This window comes from Molothrus aeneus, chromosome W (assembly GCF_037042795.1).
Source record: "Molothrus aeneus isolate 106 chromosome W, BPBGC_Maene_1.0, whole genome shotgun sequence".
Lineage (NCBI taxonomy): Eukaryota > Metazoa > Chordata > Aves > Passeriformes > Icteridae > Molothrus > Molothrus aeneus.
In genome coordinates this window covers 11675991-11700468 of record NC_089679.1, presented here as the reverse complement: position 1 = coordinate 11700468, position 24478 = coordinate 11675991, and the positions used below count along the sequence as shown (strand labels likewise).

Genomic DNA, 24478 nt, shown 5'->3' with positions numbered 1-24478 from the left:
ACCCTGACCTGAGATCACCTTGAAAATTGACTCCTGAGGTGCGATGAGCACTGGAGGAAGTCCAACAAGCTGTTTCTACTTGTCAGGTTCATCGAGTAGATCCTTCCATTGATATCACTGTCTTCAATATCAATCCAGATTTTCATCCTACAGGTATCATTGGCCAATGGAGTGACAAATGGTCTGATCCCTTGCACATCTTGGAATGGGTCTTCTTTCCCCATCAGCTGAAAAAGACAGCACCCACGTTGTTTGAATTGATTGCTCATTTGATAATCAAATGCTGTCAACGGTGTTTGTAATTAATGGCAGCAGATCCTGCAAAAATTATTCTTCCAATGGAGCTTCATTAACAGTGCTCCTTTGCAAAGTGCGCTGCAAAACTTTTCAGGGCAGGTTACCTATCATCTGCTGAGTCATAAGTTATTGCAGTTGGCAAAATCAACCAATCTGTCTTTGCGGACAAAAAGTAGTCAGGTGCCAGTGCAAGGACCCACTGTCTTCACTGACGGCTCAGGAAAAACAGGGAAAGCCATTGTTACTTGGAAGGATGAATCTGGGTGGCAAGTGCTGGAAGGCCATGAGTCAGGCTCGGCCGACTGGTTGAATTAAAGGCTGTTGCCATGGCATTCCAGAAATTTTCTCAGGTGCCTCTGAACTTGGTCACTGATTCTGCTAATGTTGCAGATATAACCAAACAATTTGATTGTTGACTTCTGAAAGAACTCAATAACGCAGTTTTGTTTCAGTTATTGAAAACTTTGTGGTGTGCAATTCAGACTCGAGTTTATTCGTATTACATCTTGCACATTCGGAGTCACACCAATTTACCAGTTTTCATAACAGAAGGTAATGCCAGAGCTGACAGGTTAGCTAACCCTGCATGGATAGTGCCTCATCCTGACAAGATTGCACAAGCCAAACCATCGCATGATTTTTTTTCCATCAAAGTGCACATACTCTGCAGAAACAGTTTCAGTTAATGCCAACTGAGGCTCGTGACATTATTATTTCTTGCGCTGACTGTCATGGACTTGCTGCATCTTTACTAGCAGGGGTGAACCCCAGAGGCTTAAAAGCCTAGCAGCTTTGGCAAATGGATGTCACTCATACTGCCGAATTTGGCTGACTTAAGTATGTGCACGTGTCTATTGACACTTTCTCCTCTGCTATGTGGGCATCTGCTCACACTGGAGGAAAGGGTCGTGATGTGATTGCCCATTGGAGAATGGCTTTTGCATTTCTGGGTATACCTTCTTCTGTGAAAACTGATAATGGTCCCAGCCTATGTCTCACAGAAGATGCGGCAGTTTTTGCGCCTATGAGGAGTCTCACATAAACTTGGTATTCTACATTCACCAGCTGGTCAAGCTATTGTTGAACGCACTCATGGTACTTTAAAGCGTGTTCTGGATAAACAAAAAAGGGGAATGCCTGAAGAAACCCCACACAGTCGATTGGAAAAAGTTCTATATACAATCAATCATATTACAGTGCCACAAAATTCAAACAATCCTGTCATTTTAAATTACTTCTTCTCATTGCAGTCTTCAGGTGAGATGCACCTGCCTTGAGTGAAAGTCTGGATACGGGACCTAACCACTAATAAGTGGGAGGGCCCGTGTGAGCTTATGGCTTGGGGTCGCGGGTATGCATGTTTCCACAGACACTGGAGTACGGTGGTGTCATGGTGTGGAATGGGAGGAAATCTAGGGAAGTGATGCAAAAATTCCAGCCAGTGGAAAATGCACACGCCTCTGTGAAACACACATGTAAAAGACAAAAGAAACTCAGGAACTTTCTCTTCCGGCCAAGAGCGAGGTAACACGGCTGGGCGGCCCCTGCCACGGGGCGGGCCAGCCAGCCCTGCTGAGGGGTTGGGCCCCCTTTCTCAGGCCACCTGCTGGCCCCCAACATTGACTGCTGGGCAGGGAGAGGGGGGTACGATGGGGCTGGATGGAGCCTGTCTTGCTAACAACTGGCTGCTTGCTAAACCCCCCGAAGCCCAGGGCCCAGCCAAGCCCACCAGGCTTGAACAGAGAAAGAGAGTAGTCCAGTGCCCCCAGAAGATCTCTGGTCCCAGGGATAAAGATGATTTTAAAAATAGATAATGAGAATCTTTTGCCTTTGAACAGCTCATCTTTTAAACAATACCCCATAAGTCGACATGGCCCATCGACAAGCTGTGGGAAGGCTTGTGGAAATGGGAAGGGCTCCACAAGAGCAGATTTCCCTGGGGGGCTGCTATTCCAAGAGAGAGAGCCACGAGAGAACTGGTTTTTCCCTCTTGTGAAGAAGTCTCCAAAACATTAACAAGAGAGACTTCTCTCCCTAAGTGAACTGAAGAAAGACTTTTTAGATGTGGTAAACTGACTGGAAACTTTAGGTTTGGTTTCTTTACATTTTCAGTGGAAAAGAAAAGGTTGTGGGGGGAGGAGAAGTGTTCTGAAGGGTTTGTTTTAATTCTTACTACTTTTTTCTTCTAGTTACTGTTAATAAAATTTTCTTTATACCCTTTTACAGCTTTTAGCCTGCTTTGCCTTTCTCCTAATCCTATCTCACAGCAGGAAGTGAGTGCATTGGTGATTGGCCAGCACTGAAGCCCACCACACTCATCAGCGTATTGGTTGGGAAATCTCAAAATTGTGGAAATCTGAAATTGGCGAACCAAAACCACTACAGGTAGATACCTGCAAGGTGTCTTCATCCTGACTTGCGACACCAAAAGCAGAATGTGGCCAACAGGCAACCTTCGAACAATGGTCAAGATGCTGATCATCAATCAGATGGTCCCTCTATGAGTAGAGAATGAGTATTCTACTTTTTCTTTGTTTCTGGAAAAGGGTTGTTGACAAGTTAGACTGCCAGTTCTTTGAGCAGGCTAATGATGTTTTGTTACTGTCTTAGAAATAGTAAGGATTTCTTATAAGAAGGAACAAGATTTGATGTTGTTAAAAGGATGTGATTGTAAAGAATTCGATGGTATGTGTTGGAGAATCTCCCTGACCATTCTAAGTCAGCATCTGACTGAGGTTCTGATTGATAACCAGCAAGTTGCTAAAGGGATCTCTTGAGCTGTGTTTGTTCTCCTTCCTGCAAGGGGCCCCGCAAAGGATTACAAACGCCATCTTCCGCTTTAAAGAAAAAGGGGGCCACTGTGGATGCAACAGTTTACTCAGAGAGAGAAACAGATAGCTTTCCCAGGCATCATCCTGGGGAAAGCTGTGAGAATGCTCAGAGAAAGAATTAAAACAATTCTTATCTTAGTCTCTGCACCTGGTGTTTGTGAACATGTGGAATGCTTGTACATGATGTTTATGGAAAGATATTACCGGAACGTGTTCTTCCTAATTAACCAATGATGTGAGGGGTGTTGTTATGAACCAATCAGGTTCTGGGTGAACGATCTTGTCTATAAAATATGTGAAGCTCCTAATAAAGCTCGCTTTATGCTTCCTGAGCATGGAGCCAATGTCGCTTTCCTTCAGCCGTTATTAATTCAATGGCAACAAGCCACTTGGGAATACGGGGAGCTCCAGTGAAGTGTAAAGCAGCGTGGGGAGCTGCTGTAGGTTCAGACCAAACTTTGACACCTGGAATAAAGGTGAGCCACTGGGGAACATAATGGAGAATTAGTTCATAAGGGAAGAGAAACTGTTTTAAAGTTTTGCTGAAGAAGAAGGATTTTCAAGTCTTTAATTATGCCCTTCATGGTGTGTTGTGGAAAAATCATAGGACTTTGAAACTGATGCCAGTACTGCCTTTAAGTGTCAGAATATGGAAGACAGAACAAGAAATAGGAGTTGATGGGGAACAGCAGAAAGATGGGATTCAGCTTGAGAATGTGTTTTTCCCTGAGGAGTCTGCTGGAGTTGCTTTTGCAGGGATTTCTCCAGGTTCTGTTATCATGGGAGACAGGCTGGTGGTGCTCCTCAGTGTGTCTCTGAAGGACTGTGTTAAGCCTGTGTGCCTTTCTTTGGCAGAGCAATTAATCGAACTGAATGCTAAGTGAAAATATGTTACTTTTGCTGAAATGCATTCACAGAAGAGACAAATTGAAGAACAAGCCGAGCTGTTTGTCCTCCCACTCCCCCCCAAGTCGTCTGTCCCTCCACTCCCTCCTGAACTGAACAGACGAATGGATTCATTAACTCTGTATTCTTTGTTACCCTTTGTTGCCTGAAACACCAGTGATAAGATCTCCTGGAGGAGCCTCCCCTTCTGCTGGAACCTAGGACGAGGTGCTGTGGGTGTAAGGGAGGGACATGACTGTTTGGGCCCCTCCTCAAGCCCCACGAGACCCCCCCCCGCCCTTGCTGCCCTTTCAGAGGCTGTGCAAGGGGGGGGGGGGGGGGCGGGAGCTGCACCCAGACTGTGGGGGCTGTGTCTGCTGCAGTTGGAGGAACTCGGTGGGGGCAGGGCTGGAGCCGTCCTGTGCCGTTTCCCTATCCCCCTTCGGCTGATGGCTGCCTTAGGCCTCTCTCAGGACTTTCGAAAGTGTTGGGACCTGCTTAGAGCTCTGTGTTGCCGCTCCACCTAGAGGAACGTGGACCCCTCCCTCATCGAGGCCCTGATGTGGCCCTATGGCACCCTGGGGCCACTGGTTTGATGGGACATAAATATTTTGACAACAATTACAAACCTTTCCAGCACTGCGAAGCTATTCATTTGTGAACAATTCTCAGGGCCCACAAGGCTCCACAGGGATGAGTAATTTTAACACTAAGGTGTGACAACAATAATGTGTAATTAAGGACCTAGTGCTATGCAGTGCTGAATATCTATGATTTAAAGCTGATAAGGATTTAATGTAAATAATAATTCTTATAAATGTTGTTGATTGCTATATCTATAGTTGACATAGTAATTATTTTGACAAGATATATATGTAAAGTGCTTCTTGATGCCTATGGTCCCATAGGACAGGGTTAGAATGCTTTTTTATTGCGAGCGGTCAATCAATGTAAGCTATAGTAGTAAGGAAGAGAATAAAGAGAAAAAATGCAGACAGAAGAAGTGAGACAAACAAGCAATGAAGACCTTTTAAATAACATAGCAAAGGTTAAAATAAGAGCAATTGCGGCAAGCTGTAAGTTTGCCTCAACAGTAATAACTAACTTAATGAAGTAAAGAGACAGCCTGAAATTACAGAGAGGACTTTCCTACAGCTAGAGATATTTGCTTAAAATTAGTACTTAGTCTACTGTCAGCAAGTTTCGATATGTTGAAAAGTTTAGAAATTTAATAAGAAACAATCTTTTCTAGAGTCTGATAAAAAACAGTAGAAAAAATCTAAAGGGAACATTACTGAATATTGTAACGATGAAATGCTTAGTTTAAAAACGTATATAATCAGTGTGTGTGATGTATTGTATTTGATATTTGTATATTATTTATGGTATTAATGTACATTTAGGCATTATTTATTCTGATTATGTGGGACAAATTTATGCTATGGAATCTGTTAGTGAACCCCCTGTTACTATTTAAAAAGGAATTTGTATTGTTCAACTTGTTCTTTTTGTGAGTTATGTTCCAATTGCAGTGAGTTGGAGTCGTGGTACAGGAGATCTTGGATCTACAGGACCACCTCAAGTATTTTGGACTCAAAAAGTGACAGACCAACGCCAGGAAAAGGAATGCATCTTTACAGCCAAGGGACATCATCCAGAGACCATAATAATAACAGGTTTGATTAGCATGGGAGCAGATGTAACTATAACTTTACAACTTTTCTTTGGTCTCAATCATGGCCTCTCACTCAAGCAGGTTTTGGAATCATGGGGCTGGGTGGCTCGACTACAGGTGGTCTGTCTGCCATTGTGATTAATGTAAAAAATGTTGATGGCCAACAAGCTAACATCAGGATTTATGTTGCCAATGCCCCATGTAATTTATGGGGACGAGATTGTTTATCCCAATGGGGTGTTAAAGTTACTATGGAATTTTAGTAGAGACCACTGTGATGCAAGGCCTTAAATGTCCAGTTATAACCTTGACATGGTTGACAGATAAACCTGTCTGGATTGACCAGTGACCCCTTCCTATTGAAAAGCTTACTGCCCTGCAAGCATTAGTAGCAGAACAGCTGTAAGCTGGACATATCGAAGAGTCATTTCGCTCATGGAATACCCGTTTTTGTGATAAAAAAGAAATCAGGAAAACTGAGACTTTTGCATGATCTTCAGCAGATAAATGCTGTAATGGCTACAATGGAACCTTTACAACCAGGTCTTTCAACACCCACAAGGATTCCACAGGGATGGGAGATAATTATCATTGATTTAAAAGATTACTTTTTTACCATTCCATTGGCTGAACAAGATAAGGAAAAATTTGCTTTTACTGTGCCCTCTTTAAATCATGCTGAACCTAATAAAAGATATCAATGGAAAGTTCTAATAGTTTGTGGCATAGGCCTTATCAAAGGTGCAAGAGCAATTTAGTACTTGCTATTGCTATCATTACATGAATGACATCTTGTTGGCTTCTCTTAAAAAACAACAGTTGTCAGATCTTGAACAATGTGCTGTAATAAATTTGAAAATTTTTGGGTTTAGTTATTGCCCCAGAGAAAGTACAAAAATAGATGCCTTGGAAATATTTGGGGTTGATAATAACCAATACTCAGATTGTGCCTCAACCTGTCAAATTAGACATTGAAGGTAAAACCGTTACTGATGTATAAAAATTGGGTGATGCAATAGGTTGGATTAGGTCATAGTTAGGGATAACTAATCATCAAATGCAACCTTTGTTTGAATTATTGTCAGGGATTACTTGTTCTACTGATGAGAGATATTTGATTGATGCAGTAAAAAAAAAGGTCATGGAAGAAGTTGAATTAGCTTTGACATGCAAACTTGTTAACAGGATGAATACTTTTGCTGGTGTGCAATTATTTATTTTTAAAGAACAAAATACCATGTGGAATATTGTGTCAATGGCATGATGATTGGGAAGATAAATGGTATATTTTGGAATGGATATATTTATCTTTCAGATTCTGAAAACCAGCTTCAGGACTTTGAGTTTTTTGCAGATATGATTATCAAGGGTCACAGATGTTGTCATAAAATCCTAGGCCATGATCCTGTAACTACTGTGATATCTGTATAACAATAGTATTTTGAATGGTGTTTTCAAAATAATCATGAATTGCAATCTGCTTTATCTTATTTTACAGGCTAAATAGTGTATCTTTTACCTTTTCATCCTATTTTGACTTTAACTAGGCACATTCCTTTTTAGGGGAAACAAATTTGTTCTCCTGTTCCAGTGGAAGGTATAACAGTTTTTACAGATGGATCAGGGAAAACTGGAAAAGCAGCTGTAGCCTGGAAAAAGGATGATAATTGGGAATATGAATTTATGATTCAACAATGGTCTCCTTAATTGGTTGATGTGGATTCCCTTGTGGCTGCTTTGGCAGTAAAAACGGTACCTAATATGTTATCTTATCAATTTTTTCACCAAGGTGCTTAGGCACTACAGTAATAATTTAAGTTGTCGCAAAGTGAAGCAAAATCAATTATTTCTTCTTATCCTGATTGGCACATGATTCATATTTCATAATATTATGGTACCAATCCTAGAGACCTACTCCCTTTTTAAGAATGGCAAACAGATGTTATAAAAATGCCTGAGTTTGGCCATTTAAAGCCTGTTTATGCTACAATTGACATCTTTTCTCATGCCATGGTTGCATTAGCATTGGCAGGTAAAGCAGCTTGGGATGTTATTCATCATTTTTGCCATGCCTTTTCTATTTTAGGTGTTTCATCATATGTAAAGACGGATAACAGTCTGGCATATGTCTTAAAAAAAACCCAACAAAACATCTGCAGGTGTTTTTTCGTCCCTGGGGTGTTGATCAGTCCCCATATTTCAATAGATCAAGGAATTTTTGAACGTGCTCATGGTGTTTTGAAGCACCAGGTTTAAAAATAAAAAGGAGGAATGTATAAGGAGTTACCTTAAGTGAGATTAGATAAAGCTGTTTATGTGCTAAACTTTTTATGTCCTTTACCCAATTTACAATTGTCTCCTATATTGTATAAATTTTCTTCTTTGAATTCTAAATGGTCAAATGTTCGTAAAAATATTAAGGTATGGGTTAAAGATTTGATTACTGGAAGGTGGACTGGCTCAGTGGAATTAACATGAAGGAAGGGATATGTGTGTTCTGACAGAGAATGGCCCTCATTGGGTTTTTGCTCGTTGTGCTGTCTTATTCGGAGTATATAGGAAGGAATAGGATGGGTGGTTCCACAGCTGGATTGAAGCATGGACCCTCAAAGAACATGCTGTGAAGATGACAATTGAAGGCAGAGTAAATGGGGATATTGACTCACACTGAAAACTCAAATTTAAATTGGTGGATGTTACCTTTACTTTTGTTCTTTGTATTTTTCTACAGAGAGGTTGGTAGTGCTGAGTAACGTGTCTTGTACCATCTCCCTTTGCATGGCACCAACGTTCCCAAAATAGGGGAATTTAATGTACCTAGGGGAGAAGTGTTGCCTTTGCATAGAGGTGTTGAATTAGTTGTTAAGGTTCCATACTTTGAACAACTAGGTTATTTGCCCATTATGATAGCAGCAACTGGTTGTAAAGTTAAGTGGATGCTACTTAGTTCTAAAGTGGTGACTAGGCAGATGACTTGGTCTCTAATTCTGTGTGGAGAAAAATCTATTCAACTAAAAGTGAAAGTGTCATCCTGCCATAAATATGTCATTAAGGGACTGCGGGGTCTGTAACAGCATTTGAAAATTCATTTTCTATGTGCCTTGTTGGTGCATCTTTATTGTTTGTGCATGGTTACGAACATCAGGATTTTGAGGATATGTGTTGTATGGGCTTGTTAGATCATAGTGGATCAGTTCACGGGAGTTTTGGATTTGAAGGAAGAAGTTAGTAATTTGCAGATGAATGAAGGATGGAAATGGTTGAGTGGTTTCCTTGCAAGTTGGGGTATTGTTGAACAGTTTGGGGTATTGTTGGAAGTTGGGTTGTTAATTTTGCTGGTGGTTGTCATCATTGTTTTGTGTCTTCCCTGTCTGCCTGGATTTTTGCAAGGGCCCTGCAAAAGTCCTTAGCAGTTGTGTTTGTGGTTCAAATATAAAAAAAGGGGGAATTGTGGAAGAGGTTTTACAGCAACTTCTGTGAGCCAGAGAGAAGTTTGATAAGAGGATCCATGTTTACCCCTGAAAGAATTTTCTATCAAGGTCATTGACATAGAAACCAAGAAATAAAGAAGGATAAATAAGAGAAACCCGCAACTGTCTATTCCAATAAGCACTTTGTCTTTCATGACCAATGAATAAAGTGTAAACTTATGAGTTTTGTAAGAATGTATAAAAAGCATGCATGCTATAATAAAAACAGTTTGAAGCCTTCTGAAAATGGACTGTGTGGCTTTGTATTATGACCGTCTCAACTACGACAGGTACACACCCTTTATTGGGTTTTACAACTGAACAACTCTACCCCCTTTCCCAATTATTCAAAGGGAATCCTGAACTTACTTCCCCTCGCATCCTGACACCCAGAGCCTTAGAACAGATCACACAAGTGTTAAGTGCTCAACAGGCTCATAGAAAAGTTGATGGCATCCCTGTCAATTTTTATCTTAATTTTATTCAAAACGCTTACTGTTCCTCAATTTCAATTGCCAATGCCTGCACAGTGTTTACTGATGGCTTTTGAAAGACTGGGCGCTCTGTAATAGTGTGGCGAAGTAACAGGCAGTGGCTACAAGATATAAAAGTAGTTCATGGTTCTTCTGCACTGGTAGAATTAGCAGCTGTGGTTAGGGCTTTTGAAAAATTTCAAGATGAGCTTAGCATTGTTACTGACTCTGCTTATGTTGCAGGTATTGTGACAAGAATAGAAGAAGCTCATATCAAAGAAGTAACTAACCCATTACTCTTTTCTCAATTACTACATTTGCATTTTGCAGTGCAGTTGCATACAAAAAGGTATTATATCCTACACATATATTCCCATGCTGGTCTTCCTGGCCCCATCTCTGAAGGTAATGCCCGTGCAGACCAGTTAGCCAGGGCCGTTGTTGTGCCAGATGTTTTTTCTCGGGCACGTCTGTCACATGGGTTTTTTCACCAGAGTGCAGCAGCTCTTCGAAAACAATTTCAGCTTACACACAAGCAAGCATGGCAAATTATGCAAGCCTGTGCCAACTGTCAACAGGTGGCACCCTTGGCCTGCCCTCGGAGTTGATCCCCAGGGACTTCAAGCTCTAGAAATCTGGCAGACCGATGTTATACATATCCCTGAGTTCGGTAAATTGAAATACATTCATGTTATGATTGATACCTTTTCAACTAATAAAGTTTTTTGGCGATTTTGTAGGTATTTTAGGGAAACCCTCTCAGTCAAGGCTTGAGGCTCTGGCCAAGCCCTAGCCCTGGGTGACTGGGGATTATACCATCAGACCCAGGTGTTTCTGCACTAAAAGTATAATCAAATCGCTTTGACTTGCTGATCTGATCTTATAAAAGCTGGACCCTCTTTCGAGGTAAACTTGGAAGTTTTTCCTGGGAAAGGCTCTCTGAGTCTTCACTGTGAAATGGGACTCCTCAGCAATTGCAGACTCTAGGTGATGGTAAAGGTTTTAGACAATTTTAAGTTGTTTCTCAAGGTTCTATCTGTTTAATCACTGTCTCCATTCATAGGAAGGAGATGTGTGCGGTTACCAGTTATTGGGTGTTTTCATGTATCCCCCTGTTCATAGGAAAGATACTGCTTTTGTGAGGAATGGAGCTTGTTTGGTTTGGGAGGTGGGCCAAACATTCTAATATTACTGTTTTGTTTCATGAGTCTTGTTTGTATAAAACAAAAAAGAGGGAGTTCTGTGAAGAGATGGGATGAAGTTGAGCTGTGGGACCCACCTGCAGAAGCACATGGCAGCACAAAGAAGCACATGGCAGCACAGAGAGGCTTGTCTCCACCTGACCTTGGGGGGACAAGATGATACGCGGCAGACCCCTGCAGGAGAAGAGCCTGCCAGAAGCTGACAGATGGGTGAACAGCACATGATCACCCCATAGAAGGACATTTAGAAAGCGCGTTGCTGACATGACAACATGGAATAGGTCACATAGTGAGAATTACCCTGTAAGGAAATACTGTGCCTTGAAAAAGGGTATAAAACCATCTCGTTTCTTTGAATAAACAATTCAGATTCCCTGCTGGTCTGAGTTTGTGTCATGGTCACTCACAAATACACACTACAAGAAATGAGGATATAACCAATGGGCCTGTATTGTTTGAACACAGTCTGAAGAACCCTCAGCTTTATTAAAGGCATAACTTTTGTTTAGTGATAACTATCTGTTAACAACTACAGGAATGACTTAATGTCCTAAGGTGATGTTATGATGCTTGTATCTCCAATCGTATGTTCTGTTTATGCTGGATATTATATTCTATGCCTTCAAGACTGGCTCTGAGAGCAAGGCAGGGGAAAAGAAGAAGCACGGAGTTTTGTTATCAGCCTCACTCACTCCTCCACAGTCTGCGGGAACACTGTGGTGTCTGGGAACAGACAGGGCAGAACACAGCGCTCTTTTTGCTAGTTAGTTAGTTTAGCTAGCTGAGGCAGTCCAAGTTTTCCCTGTTTTGTTTTCCCTTTTCTTGGAACCATTTGAACCTGCTCCGGACTGGGATCCGGGGTAACACCGAGAGCTCACACTCTGTGACCTGTCGGGGCCTACTCTGGGCAGCAGCCTTTCCCAGCTCCAGAGGGACTGATAACAGAGCAACCACTCCCAGGAGAGACTTTCTGAATTTGTCATCTCTTCAGAGCAGCGAATGAGTTTTGTCATCTGGTGTTAATTTTTTGTGCTGGGGAGTGCTTTGCCTGTTAAAGAAACAGGTTTTTTTCCACTTCTCTCCAAGGAAATTCTTCCCAAACTGGTTGGGGGGAGGGGCCATGTGGGTTTGCTTTCTGGGGGGGCCCCTTTTGGAGGTTTTCTCCCAAATTTGCCCTAAACCAGGATACTTGAGCAACCTGGTCTAGTGGAAGGTGTCGCTGCCCTTTGCAGGGGGGTTGGAATTTAATGATCTTTAAGGTCCCTTCCTACTTAAACCATTTCATGATATGAAATACTGAAAATGGAAGTGTGCATGTTGTCACCTTGGTGTGAATTAAACCAGAGAACTGCAGAAAAATGCAAATGATGCTTCTCAGGTATCCATTAGGAGAAAAATATTTATAATATCTGCCAGCAGCATATATTAGCCATAGAGGGGAAAAAAATTCTGAATTATACCACCTGGAGAAACAACAGCTAAAAATTGATGTGAAATTGCCAAGTTAAACTCATTAGGAATCCCATCATATAAAGGAAGAAGTTAGAGTTGTCAATCGAGCAGGAAGCAAGACAGCTTCATATCAACTTTAGAGAATGCAGAAACTCCATGTATCACTTATTTTAGTTTTAATAGGACAAATACAAGAACAGAAATCCCATAGACTGCTGCACCCCCAAAATCACCATCTGTGTATCAATTAGCTGTCTTTGTTGTATCTCATACTGTGTACTGCAGTATACCATGAAAGATCCAAAAGCTGTACATACACCAACAATCCAATATGGATTTCACAAGAAAACCACAAGGCAACACTCAGGAGGATACTCTACCATAAGAGCAAAGTCATGCTTTGAAGTTCTATGCTGAGCTGTCAGAAAGAGTACAGCACTCAGGACTCAGACTCACAGTACTGGGAATGGAAAGTTCCCATTCTATGAAAGCAGGGGAGCTGCAGCTAGGACAGAGACTGGTTGCACACAGCAGCATACTAAACAGACAAAGACTAGCTTGCTTTGAATCCAAACATAAGCAACTTGATACAGTACAACTGTATAAGCATTTCTATAAATGTAGTGCTACCACTACTGTCCCCATCCTGTTTGTGTCACATCCTCCCATCAGGTCACCTCAACCTCAACAACTAGGACCATCAAGACCATTATCAAACCAGCTATATGGCATTTGCTCCATGGTACTGCATATTGCTGCTAATTTAGGATAAAAGTGTTAAAGACTGACTGCTTTGAATATGTAATGATAATGGTTAGTGTATAAGAACTAATGTATAATGATAATTAACAACCTGTAAGAGCTAATTATAAGCACAAGGTATACTGCTAACAAATGTCAGCCTAAAAGCTTTCATTGTTTAAAACTGACCTGGTGTCAGTCTATATATGTATACATATTTAATTGTGAAACAACTTTTCTCCTGCAATTTAAACTTTTAAGACTTTATTAGACTCTAATCACAATGCAATCTATGTTCTTAGCATCTGGAGACATGGAGTAGCAAGTTCTGTTTAACTGGTCCTCTTAACTCGAGAATGGTAGACTTCAACTGAGTGGAAAGACATGGCAAACAGACTAAGTAGCTGAAGCATGCTAGAAGATTTGATCTAAACAACACTGATTACAATTCAGGAGGAACATGGCAAAAGAAGCAACTGAAGTTCATGTCTAAAGAAGGAGCTGAGGTCACTTGGTCTGTTCAGCCAGGAGACTGAGGGGAGACCTCATTGCAGTCTACAACTTCTTTGTGAGGGGAGAAGGAGGGGCAGACACTGATCTCCTCTCTGGTGACCAGCAACAGGACCCGAGGGAATGGCATGAAGTTGTGTCAGGGGAGGTTGAGGTTGGATATTAGAAAAAGATTCTTCACCCAAAGGATGGTTGGGCACTGGAACAGGGTCCCCAGGCAAGTGGTCACAGCACCAAGCCTGAAAGAGTTCAAGAAGCTTTTGGAAAACACACTCAGGCACATGGTGTGACTCTTGGGATGTCCTGTGAAGGGCCAGAAATTGGACTTGATGATCCCAATGGGACCCTTCCAACTCAAGATATTCTATGATTATATGATATGATTTTATTCAAGTACTAAAGCTGAATATTTTAGCAATATTATATAAAGCAAAAATATTTTGTTATTTAATACTTTCATAAATTACTGATTTTTTTCACCCATACTGGTCATATTATGACAAAGAATTCCATAATGATTAACAGTCTCATTTAAACTGATCTGAATGTGTACTTTTCCACTTCTGATCTAATTTCTTCAATACATACTAAGAAATCTTCCAGTTTTTCACCCAGCCAAATATTTGCATTTTGCTTGCCAAGGATATTAGTACTTCATACAGTATTTTGATCAATACAGGACAACATTCTGACATTTTCACTCTGAACATCAACCCAGCCACTGCTGGTTCAGATAACTCAGACTGTAATATTCATATACAAATTTGTACTGAGTATGTGAATGCTACAAATTATTGTCCAGGAGAATCCCATGTTGCAAACAATTTCTGCCTGTCTCACCAACAGCAGCCCCATCTCATCTCCTAGGCATCAAATCTTTCTCTCCCCTCAGTCTTCTATTGCTCTTTGGCATTTTCCACTCCAGAATACAATCACCTCAGGCCTTTCACATATGAATAAGCATTCTTGACCACATGTGCCTCTGCAATGTTTTTTTGGATGCACTGTCTACCATCACCATTCAGATTTCTCTCCCATTTAACCAAGATTTTCTACCAATCTGGATGTAACTATTAAATTATTTAAAGCTCACACCAAAGCCTGAAAGTATAATTGCCTTGTGTTCTAAATACGCCCCTATCTAGTTAGGGCTTGTATTCTATATCTTCATTTACTCAAGTCATCTTTTTAGCAGCAATTAAGGCTGAGAAAGTACTTCATCAAGTTAGAGGAAATCAATTATTTAATGAAGTGCTCTCATACTAAAACATAGTTTTCCAACCTCAGACAATTGGGAGCAATACTTCCACATGCAACTAGCAAGTATTACAAATTTATTGCTATGGTACTTCTGCTCAGGGCATGGATTTACAGCTTAGCTTTTTTAATAAAACCTTTCACCCAACTGCAGCACTAATTTAGTGTGTCCAAGCTAGACTAACAGAACAAAACTTGAATCTGTGCATATATCAACCTTTTAATAATACCCATAATTCCTTCTCATCCCTTGATCACAGCAGAACTTTCAACTTGAGTTCAAGCCTCCTCTCTGTTATAAACTAATTAAACACCTTTGAGGCTTTTAGCCAGATAATGTAAAACACAACATAGCATAATATATGGACTTTCAGTGCCTTCTTTCATAAGTTAATTCACATGGCTAGTTCTTGAGAGTTCATTATTTAATGTAATCCAGTAAGAATAGAATATTCATCCTTGTCAGAGACTGGAAAAAATTGATGTCTCAAGACATTTTGGGATGTATGCGTGTGTGATGGAAGGGACAGGTCAGACCTTGCTTTGGCAAGGCAGTGAAATGCTCCACTCCCCAGGCATAGAACCAGCATCCCAGTCCCACAGTGTCTGTCAATCAGGGTACACCGGGGCAGTGCTACACTGCCCTAACCCAACTCCTGAATGGCTGAATGACCAGAAGTCCCACCTGAGAGGAGGGTCCATGGAGGCCCTGGGATTTAAAGGGCTGACCATGACATGACCATGTGCCTGACCCTGCCTCCTCTTGGAATCCACACTGGAACCCAAGAGTTGGTAGCTAGATGTGTGTTTTTCTATATCTTTTTTGTCTTTCTCTCTTTCTTCTCCTTCTAATTCTCTTTTCATGGTAACGTAACAATAAACAGTTTAAAGGTTGCTAAGTTAAATCGGCTAAGTTAATGCTATGATAAGTGTTTTATGTTGAATTGGATGTTGTATTAAATCCTTTGCCAAACTTCCTTGATTTTTATATTTTACCTGTAAACTTTTGTGTAATTTTGACCTCTTGAGACTATCTGGTTGGTATTTCTTCTGTGCACTGACCCAAAGTAAAGGAACCTCAGTTTACCCCCTTACATTTAGATGTTCTGGTGTGTTACAATCCTTTAGTCCTCTATTACAGAGAAATCAGCTTCTCGGTCACAGTGGTTAATATAGTCCAACCAGACCCCACATTTTCCATTCAATTAAAGACTATTGTCACAGGAATCTGTGGATTTCCAAATGCAGCATTCACGTCTCCTAATTTTATGATTTATCATAAGGCTTATCTTCATTGCTGAAAGTACAGTAAGATTACACAATGAGAGCAGTTTTCCAAATTTATCCTTATACATCAATGAAACATGGACATTCTATACTACTAGTAGCAATAATTACACACAGAAAATCCTTACATCTCCCATCAGACAAATGGGCATACCTAATCTGAGCACCTTAAAGAAGGCTTCATGAGAATCCAGTCCCCTCCCTCTCCTACAAGGAAACATTATGGTCATCAACACCATTTCATACCACTCATAGCCTACTTTGTACTTAAGGAAAATTTCCTGCAATACAGAAGGTTAGGAGACTGGTAGTTACTATGCCTGACTGGATTAGTGAGATTAAGGAAAACTATACTTACAGTATAGTGAGACTATTGACAAATATTCAAGATGAGGATCCCAATTACATCAGATCAGTGCTACTGAACATTAAGTCAGTAAGAAACCCAACTTCTCTACCAAAGTCATCACAAAACGTACAGTAACAAATAAGTTCCACTGATAACAAAAATAGCTCTTCATTATTATCTACACATTTTAGCAACTACTGGTATTCTCCTATGCATTTAGATACATGTTAGTAAGCTTATATTAAGACATTACAAGGACATGAAAATAAAGATTACCTATCTACTACAGGAAGACTAAACAATTATCATAATTAATTTTCTATTATAGAAAACAGGTTTTAAAAAAATTTAATTTGCTACCAAACTATCAAACCAGAAGCATTCATTCTGAAAAAGTAAATTTCTGTATCCTAGAGACACATGACCTAATAGCATTCCTGAACCTTTAATACTTACATAGCAATTAGTAACTGCAACTAGAAATAATTACCAGCAGTTTACCAGGTTTTAAATGTGCCATTTCATACTACAAGCAATTAAACTATCAAATACCAGTCACCAAACATGATTCTGAATGAAAATAAAACAACTAAAATATCAGAATAATTTTGAGAAATACTTTTTATTTTTTCTCAATATACTCAAGAAGCTCCAGAACTGGGGGGAAAGGGGGTGAGTCAACAATTCAACACCAAGTTACCAGATGCAACAAGTGCCAGATAAAAGAGAGGAAAAACACTATCTGCAAGAAGTTTGTGTTACACACTTCCTAGTCATAAGAAAAGGAGCTCACCAACTTTCCTTCCCAAAGCACAATATACCAAAACATTCCCAAAACAATATCAGCATTACTATATTCTCCACCACCAGAACTGGAATTCAAGCTGCTGAGATGTACTCTACAGCACATTGCCAGACATCTCTTGGCCTACCTCCCTGCCACCACCTTCCTGTCTCTGCCTGGTTGACATGTTATACCTCTTACTAGTGAATAAAACACCTTTTTGAAAGTCCCGATCAGAGACTAGTACCTCTACAGACTACCAGAAGTACACTTAAATGAGCACTTCTAGATGCTGCTGCTGCGCACCATAAATTTCTGAAAAAAATAAAATTTTGAGCAAGTTTAAAAGTTTAAGCAGCTTTAAAAAGAGCTTTGAATGAAATCAGGCAATCTATTTTAATTTTCAGATGACTACAATACCTGTCAGACATCTAAATGTAAAAATCTGTATTTTCTTCACAATCTTTTTCCCAAAATACATAAAGTTGATGCCATCAGTCCAGTCTTTTTTTTTCCAAATCCAACTGTGTTTAAAAAAAAACAACTTATTTTTAAGCTGAATATTAGTAAAGGGAACTTCTTATTTGTCATCCTCAATTCAGTTTGAAAGCAAAGCATTTGGTGGAATAAGAACATAAATACTAAGATTTAACACTACTGCTCTAGGAAGTTATGTGCTACACAAGTCCAGCTTTCTCCCCCTCCCCCAGTCAAATACCTGGCTATTTAACAGTAACACAGAAAAGCATGCTTTTTGGCAAGCATTAATCATAATTAGTATATATAACTCTGAAAGCTACAAAAATATTTTTCTTCTTTATCTTCTAAGGCAAGTTCATCTTTATAAGATTTCACTTATATGTAGGCTCTTTATTCTTACTAGCATAATGTCGGATCTTTTAACATTAGGCAGAAACAGCATCCCACTTTAGAGAAGAAAATACATAGCACAACATTTTCTTTCACAATTTTTGTACAGAGTTATGTTCAGAAAGTACAGTCAAAGAAATACTACCCTCTCTTTCTAATGCAAAGTATAAAGACTGTGATGGATGCTGCCACCTTTGCAAAGTTGGTCCAGGGTCTTAGGCTGACCCTTGGGAAAACTCCACCTCCTCCAGAAGCAAACTCTATGCCTACCCACAGAAACCTCCAAGATAACAAATATGAAAAGCTTCATATTGCAATCTCAGATAAAACCAGCTTGTTTTCTTATTAGTAACCTCTTTCCCTGGCTCCACAGTGTTGCACTAATATAACTAACCTTAATATTAAACAACCTACAAGAATTTATTTGCCATACCCATGTTTACTATCACCAGACATTAGCCTACAAATATGTAACACCCAAAAACATGTCAGTACTGAAATAGCACTTACTGTAATCACAGCCTTGCTCAAACAGATAGAGCCTCTACAGCCATACTCCGTTTCATCTTCAGACTTGTAGTAACTGAGTGTGTTGCTTTTCAGAACTACCCATCGATCCTGCCACCCATGAATGTAATTGGTCCACTGTAAAAAAAAAATTCAAAGATCAGCTAATAAAAAAACAACAATTAAAAATACTTTGGCTAGTATTTCTCAGGCTTCAGGAAAGACACTTCCGCATCGAAGTTCCTTCTTTATATTCACCATAAAATTGTACGCTGGATATACAATAGGAAAAAAACCCAACACACTGGAGTTCTGAAACTTTTAGAGACCAGTAGGATACACTTCTGTGAGGCCCCAGAAAACTTGATCAAACAGAATGTTAAAAGGGCTTACAGTTTTTCATGTACTCTGAGTTAGATGCAAGGGAGAAATACCGACAAGATATTCTCAAGAGGTCAAAATAACAAGAGGAACTTTACTGGCAACTTCAGAAAATCAGAGAACTTTGGCAAAAGTTTAAAACATTCCACAAAGCATAAACTTAGCCCATTCAACTTAGCAAACTCCAAACCAGTCTGATTTTAAGTTACTCAAAACTCAAGAGAAGAAGGAATTAAAATAAAACAGAAGAGATATAGAAAAGAACAAATATAACTACCAATCCTAGTTTCAGCAGTGTTCAGCTGATAGAAATTCCAAGAGGAGGTAGGGTCAAGATGTGCTCACCTCATGTTCTGTGTTAAATACCCTTTGGCTTTCCTGGGTCCTTCTGGTCATCTGGCCCTCTGGGGCTAGACTGGGGCTCCAGGGGTGGAGTGTGGGGCATTGCTTCCAGCATGCCAGTGATTGGCAGCTACTGCAGGGCTGGAATACAGGCCCCGGGGGAGTGGGGTGTACAGGGCAGTGCATTGCCTCACAAAAGGCAAGGCCCAACGTGCCCCTTTCCCCACACATGCACCCAAAATGTTTAGAGCCAGCAATCCTTCCAGTTTCACAACTTGTAATAAGATTCTCTTACCAAATTTTTCCATTTCGTCCAAAGCTTTGCTCTTTACCAAAGGGCAGAACTGAAACAGTAGTGCATACACAGAGAACTGTAGCCTACTTTTATTGATTTAAAAAGTAATTATACGCATTAAATTATTAAAAGTAATTATTTCTTTAGTAGAAAGCTTGGTATGCTACCATTTGATTTTATTTGGCTTGTCTCAAGTATCGCTGAGGTGTCAACTAGTAAAAGGTAAATGTCCCTCAAGCATATTCACTGCAACAGGTTTCACCATACTCGGCTATTCATATTCCATTCCATGTTCTCACAGAAAAGGCAGCATCAGCTACACTCAGCACAATCATCCAGAAACATTTGCATGTATGTAAGCTACAGAATGTCAGGAGAAGCCATGGCTTCACCTGCTACACCAGTAAAATACAGCACTAGAACTTATTAGATTATAAGATTTTACAGATGAGAGCCAAGGGCCTTCTTTCCTCCGAGCTGTTCCTCCCATCTCTAGGCTTAGAAATATTTTCAAGACTGAAGGAGTTCACAGAGTCCCTCACAAAAGAGTACTAGCCCCATCACAGCTCCTCTCAGCTTCCAGGGCCTACTTATAATTTCAGTACTCTATGATATGTGCCTTCTACACAGGTCTGTGTCTGGCCTTATTACATAGGAAAGAAATTCAAAACATAGTGCTTTAATTCTAAAGATATTTCAACTTTATTCTGAAAGTATTTTCGGTTTTTTTTAAAAAATCTGCTTTCGAACTTAGTAATTCAATATTCAGTTTTAAAACACTCCTTAAGTTTCCCAGTATCATCCAACACATATTTGCAAGTCATTTAACTTTCAGTGATATAAGAGCAAAAAGTGATGCTTATTTTTAAAAGGGGGAAATAAACTTCAATGTAATTTTTCTTCCACTCCTCCCCACCTCCTGTACCTCCCGCTGAAGGAGTATTTTATGGCCCTGTTTTGATAGTTGGACCAAAGATTGTGCCATTCGTGCTGGGGCCTGCTTCTGGGAAGTGACCACGAGCAGCGCCTGCCTTTAGGAAGCTCCCGGGCAGGGATGTGTGATGTCGCGGCTCCAGACCACACCCAGGACTGATGTCAGCTTCGGCCAGAAGCCTAAGGAGTGGGGGAGACACCTCCCCGCGCGTACCTGGCTGCCCCCTCGCGGGCCTCTTCCCGGAAGCTTACGCCAGCCAGCCAGCAGGCTCGATATGGGGGCAGCAGAGACAGCCAGCCACCAACCCTTCCCCCAGCCGCGCGCGGCTGAAGCCTCACCCGCGACTCTTCCTCAAGAAACTGCTCCCTCATGCCGCCTCTCGAAGGTTGCGAGGGGTGGGGGAAGGACGGACAGGTACTAAGCAGATGCGAGTATAAGGACGTGAGCCTCCTCCTCCCCCGGTCCAGGGGGGATGTGGTGGTGCCTCCGGCTGAGGGAGGGGGCGCGGGGGGTTTGTGCCGGACGCCGGAGCGTCTGCCTAGCAGGCTCCACGCCATCAGGTGGCGGCTGCATCGGCCATGACGGCGCCTTCCACGCCCCAACCAGGCCCCTCCACCGGCGCCGGGGGACGCAGGAGCCTTAGCCTGATCCTCCGGAATAGCGGGGTGGGGAGGAAACAGGCAGCCGGGGCTGACAGCCCTCAGCCAGCTTCAGAATTAGGGTTAGGGCCAAGCTGTAGGAGGGGAACTGTAGTGCGACGCTGAAAAGGGAAGCGAGAGGCCGTCAGGCACAGGCTGCGGGGAGGAGGAAACGCAGCTTACCTTGCTGAGTACCCCACAGAGCTCAACAGGCAGCCCGAGCTCTGTCTCGGGGTCGTCTTCGGAACCAGAGGAATTCCAACTCTGATTGTCCGACATAGCCGAACAGGGAAGAACCAATCGATCCCCGCCCACAGCAGCCTCAGTTTCCTCCTGCTGAAGGGACGGGAGCAGCGGCCTCTTCTTGAGTAGTACCACCAGCAACCGGCCGGCACCGAGGCACGCAAGCCTGGATTTCCCTCTCACTATTGCTCCACAGCCCCTACCCGCGGCTAAAACCACAACACAGAGGCGGCGAGGAGACAAGTACGTGTCTGCCTGCCACGCACTCCACTTAGAGCGTAGCAGCCACCACCATCTTACACAAGACGAGTGCTCCGTGCCACTATTTATTACCTCCGCCCCTCGCCTTCCCTCCCAGGTCCCCTAGCCGGGCCGCGCGGCGGCTGCCGGGAGTTGTAGTCTTCTTTCTTTCAGCAGTAAGGCTGGCTACAATTTTCTCTTGGAGACGCAGTTCGCTACAGCGGTTCTCTCCCGTCGCCGGGTGACCGCCATCTTGACTTCGTCGTTTCTGTGAAGTTAGCGGTGGGTTTCGCCTTCGTAACTCGATGAGGTGGGGAGCTCTGTTTTCTCTGCCGCCGGACGAGAGCAGTGGTACTGCTTAGGGCGATGTTTGCTTGCCTTTTTTTTTTTTTTTTTGGAAGGGGGGGTGAGGGAGAAGGACCCTTTCTTTACTAAGGTAAAGCATTTCTCTGGCTCTGCTCACTTTCTAGATTGAGAGAAATAGTATTGCCGTCCACTATGTCAAGCTATCAGGATTTGGGAGGTGTGTGGCAAACCTTTCTGGCCGGAGGAATTATAACTTAAGACACGACCATAGTTACTAGCTGAGCAGAGCTGCAGATGTCACACCTCCTTGTGGTCCTGCTGGAATGCCTCCATGGTAATTGAGTTAACTTCTGCCCAGAGACAGTGTTATAGGTTGCTTCCTCCCTATCATCTGGCTGCACCAACATTATCCTGGATGTGGTGGAATCCCTGAGATGCGGTATCCCTCTTGACAAGGTGCACATGGTGTCCAGGTTGAGATGGGAATTACCTGAAACATTCAAGGGCCTTGGTGTTTTTTGATCAGTTGGCCAAATGGACAACTTGGCATTCTAAGCCGTGGTCACAGTGAAAGAAATCTTAGTTTGAGGGATCTTATTAAAATAGATACAGTGCCAGTTAATGGAACTGTTCCATCTTTGGTTGCTCTCTGGTATCATCCCAGACATGGCAGAAGGGTATGGACAATCATATTGCTCTGATTGCAAGCATGTATGGTAACATCAAGACATATATCGACCTGAGGGATGAGCAGTCGGATCCCATCAGGATTTGGATTGGGAATCGGTGATTCAATGTCTCAGATTCTATTTAATCTAGCTGTGGACCCTCTGCTGTGGAAGCTTGAAGAGGAGGGATATGGTTACCAATATTGTGAGAAAAATTTAACATTTATGACCTTTCCAGATGACCTTGTTTCGTTAAGTGGACCATGGGAGGGAATGAAGAGAAATATTGAAATCTTAAATGCTTTTTTGTGATCTTACAGGCCTCAGGATGCAAGGGGAGAAGTGCTATGACTTCTATATCAAGCCTATCAAGGACTCATATACTATCAGTGACTGTCCACCAGGGACAATTAATGGCCTGCCCCGCAATATGACTGATCCTGCTAACTGAGAAATACCTGTGATTTTGCACTGATCCATGGGTAGGAATATCAAAACCAGACTTACTGGGAAAACTGGAAGATTGGCTACATCAGATTGAAAAGGCTCTTTTAAAACCATTTCAGAAGGTAGACATCTTGAAAGGATATACTATCCCCAGATTGATCTATTTGGCAGACCAGGCTGGTGTGAAAGCCATGGACCTTGAGTCTTGATTTGGCAATTAGATCTGCCATCACGAACTGGTTGCATTTACCTTCAAGTATATCTGATACCATCCTTTATTTCAGCACAAGAGATGGTGGCCTAGGTATTACCAGACTGTCAGGACTAATCCCCAGTATATAAGCTTGAAGACTGTACAGGATCACACAGTCTTCAGATGAAACAATGAGAGTAATTATAAGGGAAGAGGAAAATTAGAGAGAATTTGAAAAACTATGGATAACAGCAGGTGGTGACAAAGTTCCATCACTTTGGGACCCAAAACCAGTTATGGTAAGGATAGGGAAGATGTGTGCTAATGTCTTTACAAAAAATTTGATGGGTGAGGGTATGGGTGTTAACGTCTTTGAAACAGGTCTTAATGTCTCTACTAACTTCAAGCAGCAGGTTTATTACAGAGCCCAGACAGCTTGGCTCCTGAAACAGCCAAGTGGGTCTGCACAAGCCTGAACTTCTGAAGTTTGGGGTAAAATGACAGGTTCAAGGGGGAATATGTGGTAGGCGGTTTGGGTAGGCTTCCTAGTACCTCAGCCAATGGGGAAAGGAAGAGGGCAACATGCTGCCAGGAGTTTAGGATAATGGAGGCTGTGTCCTCCAAAACCTCAAGAGAGAAAACCCTGCAGACATGTGCCCCAGTGGACTCTCTCTCTTTATTTGAATAAAGTTTCACGGCTCTTCTGTCTCCTTTATGGATACTGCTTTTTCATAGTGTGATTTTCCACACAAGATGGGAGCTCACCTGGGATCCTTCCAACATCTAGGGCCAGCACATGGCAAGAGGAGCTGGAGGTACGCCTCACCCAGTTTCGGTGACCAGCTCCCTTCGACACTGGCCAGCACTGGGCGATTGATTGGGTACTTGAGACAGTCCAGCAGACAAATGAGAGGCAGACCAGAGGACTTCATGAAGAGTCCACGGGAAAGGACTACTGGAAATCTCACCAGGGAGTAAAACATGGCAGGATGCCTGGAGGGGCAGTAAAGTTGAGAAAGGGTCTCAACTATAGGGATGAGGATCCCAAAATACCTTCAAAGGGTCCTTTGGGAGAATGTTGAGATGGTTTGCACATTCTCCCAGAGGCAGTTAGGGACATGGATGCCCAGAAGGGGCAATAAGGGCAGTCGGGAAAGAATCTTGGAAAAGGATTGGCTGAAGGGGAATGTGGAGGAATATG

At 41.9% G+C, this 24478-nt stretch overlaps 1 protein-coding gene and 1 long non-coding RNA gene across 4 annotated transcripts in view; one reads left to right on the top strand and one right to left on the bottom strand.

Moving 5' to 3' along the window:
* The window catches only part of LOC136568515 (ceramide transfer protein-like), a 162436-nt gene extending 140712 nt beyond the window's left edge, over positions 1-21724 (bottom strand). The window contains exons 1-2 of one of the 3 annotated variants that reach the window (XM_066568524.1): positions 21364-21724; positions 18594-18728 (exon numbers count right to left, since the gene is read on the bottom strand). In XM_066568524.1, the coding sequence (XP_066424621.1) occupies positions 18594-18728; positions 21364-21459 (231 nt within the window). In that variant the 5' untranslated portion in view covers positions 21460-21724. Of the gene's footprint in view, positions 1-18593; positions 18729-20880; positions 20928-21363 lie in introns of those variants that run through there. The other 2 variants (XM_066568523.1, XM_066568522.1) reach the window with 2 other exon arrangements.
* Positions 21318-23985, top strand: LOC136568516 (uncharacterized). The gene is made up of 2 exons (XR_010785229.1): positions 21318-21973; positions 22958-23985. It is a non-coding gene; the product is annotated as an uncharacterized lncRNA (long non-coding RNA).
* Positions 23986-24478: the final 493 nt, after the last annotated feature.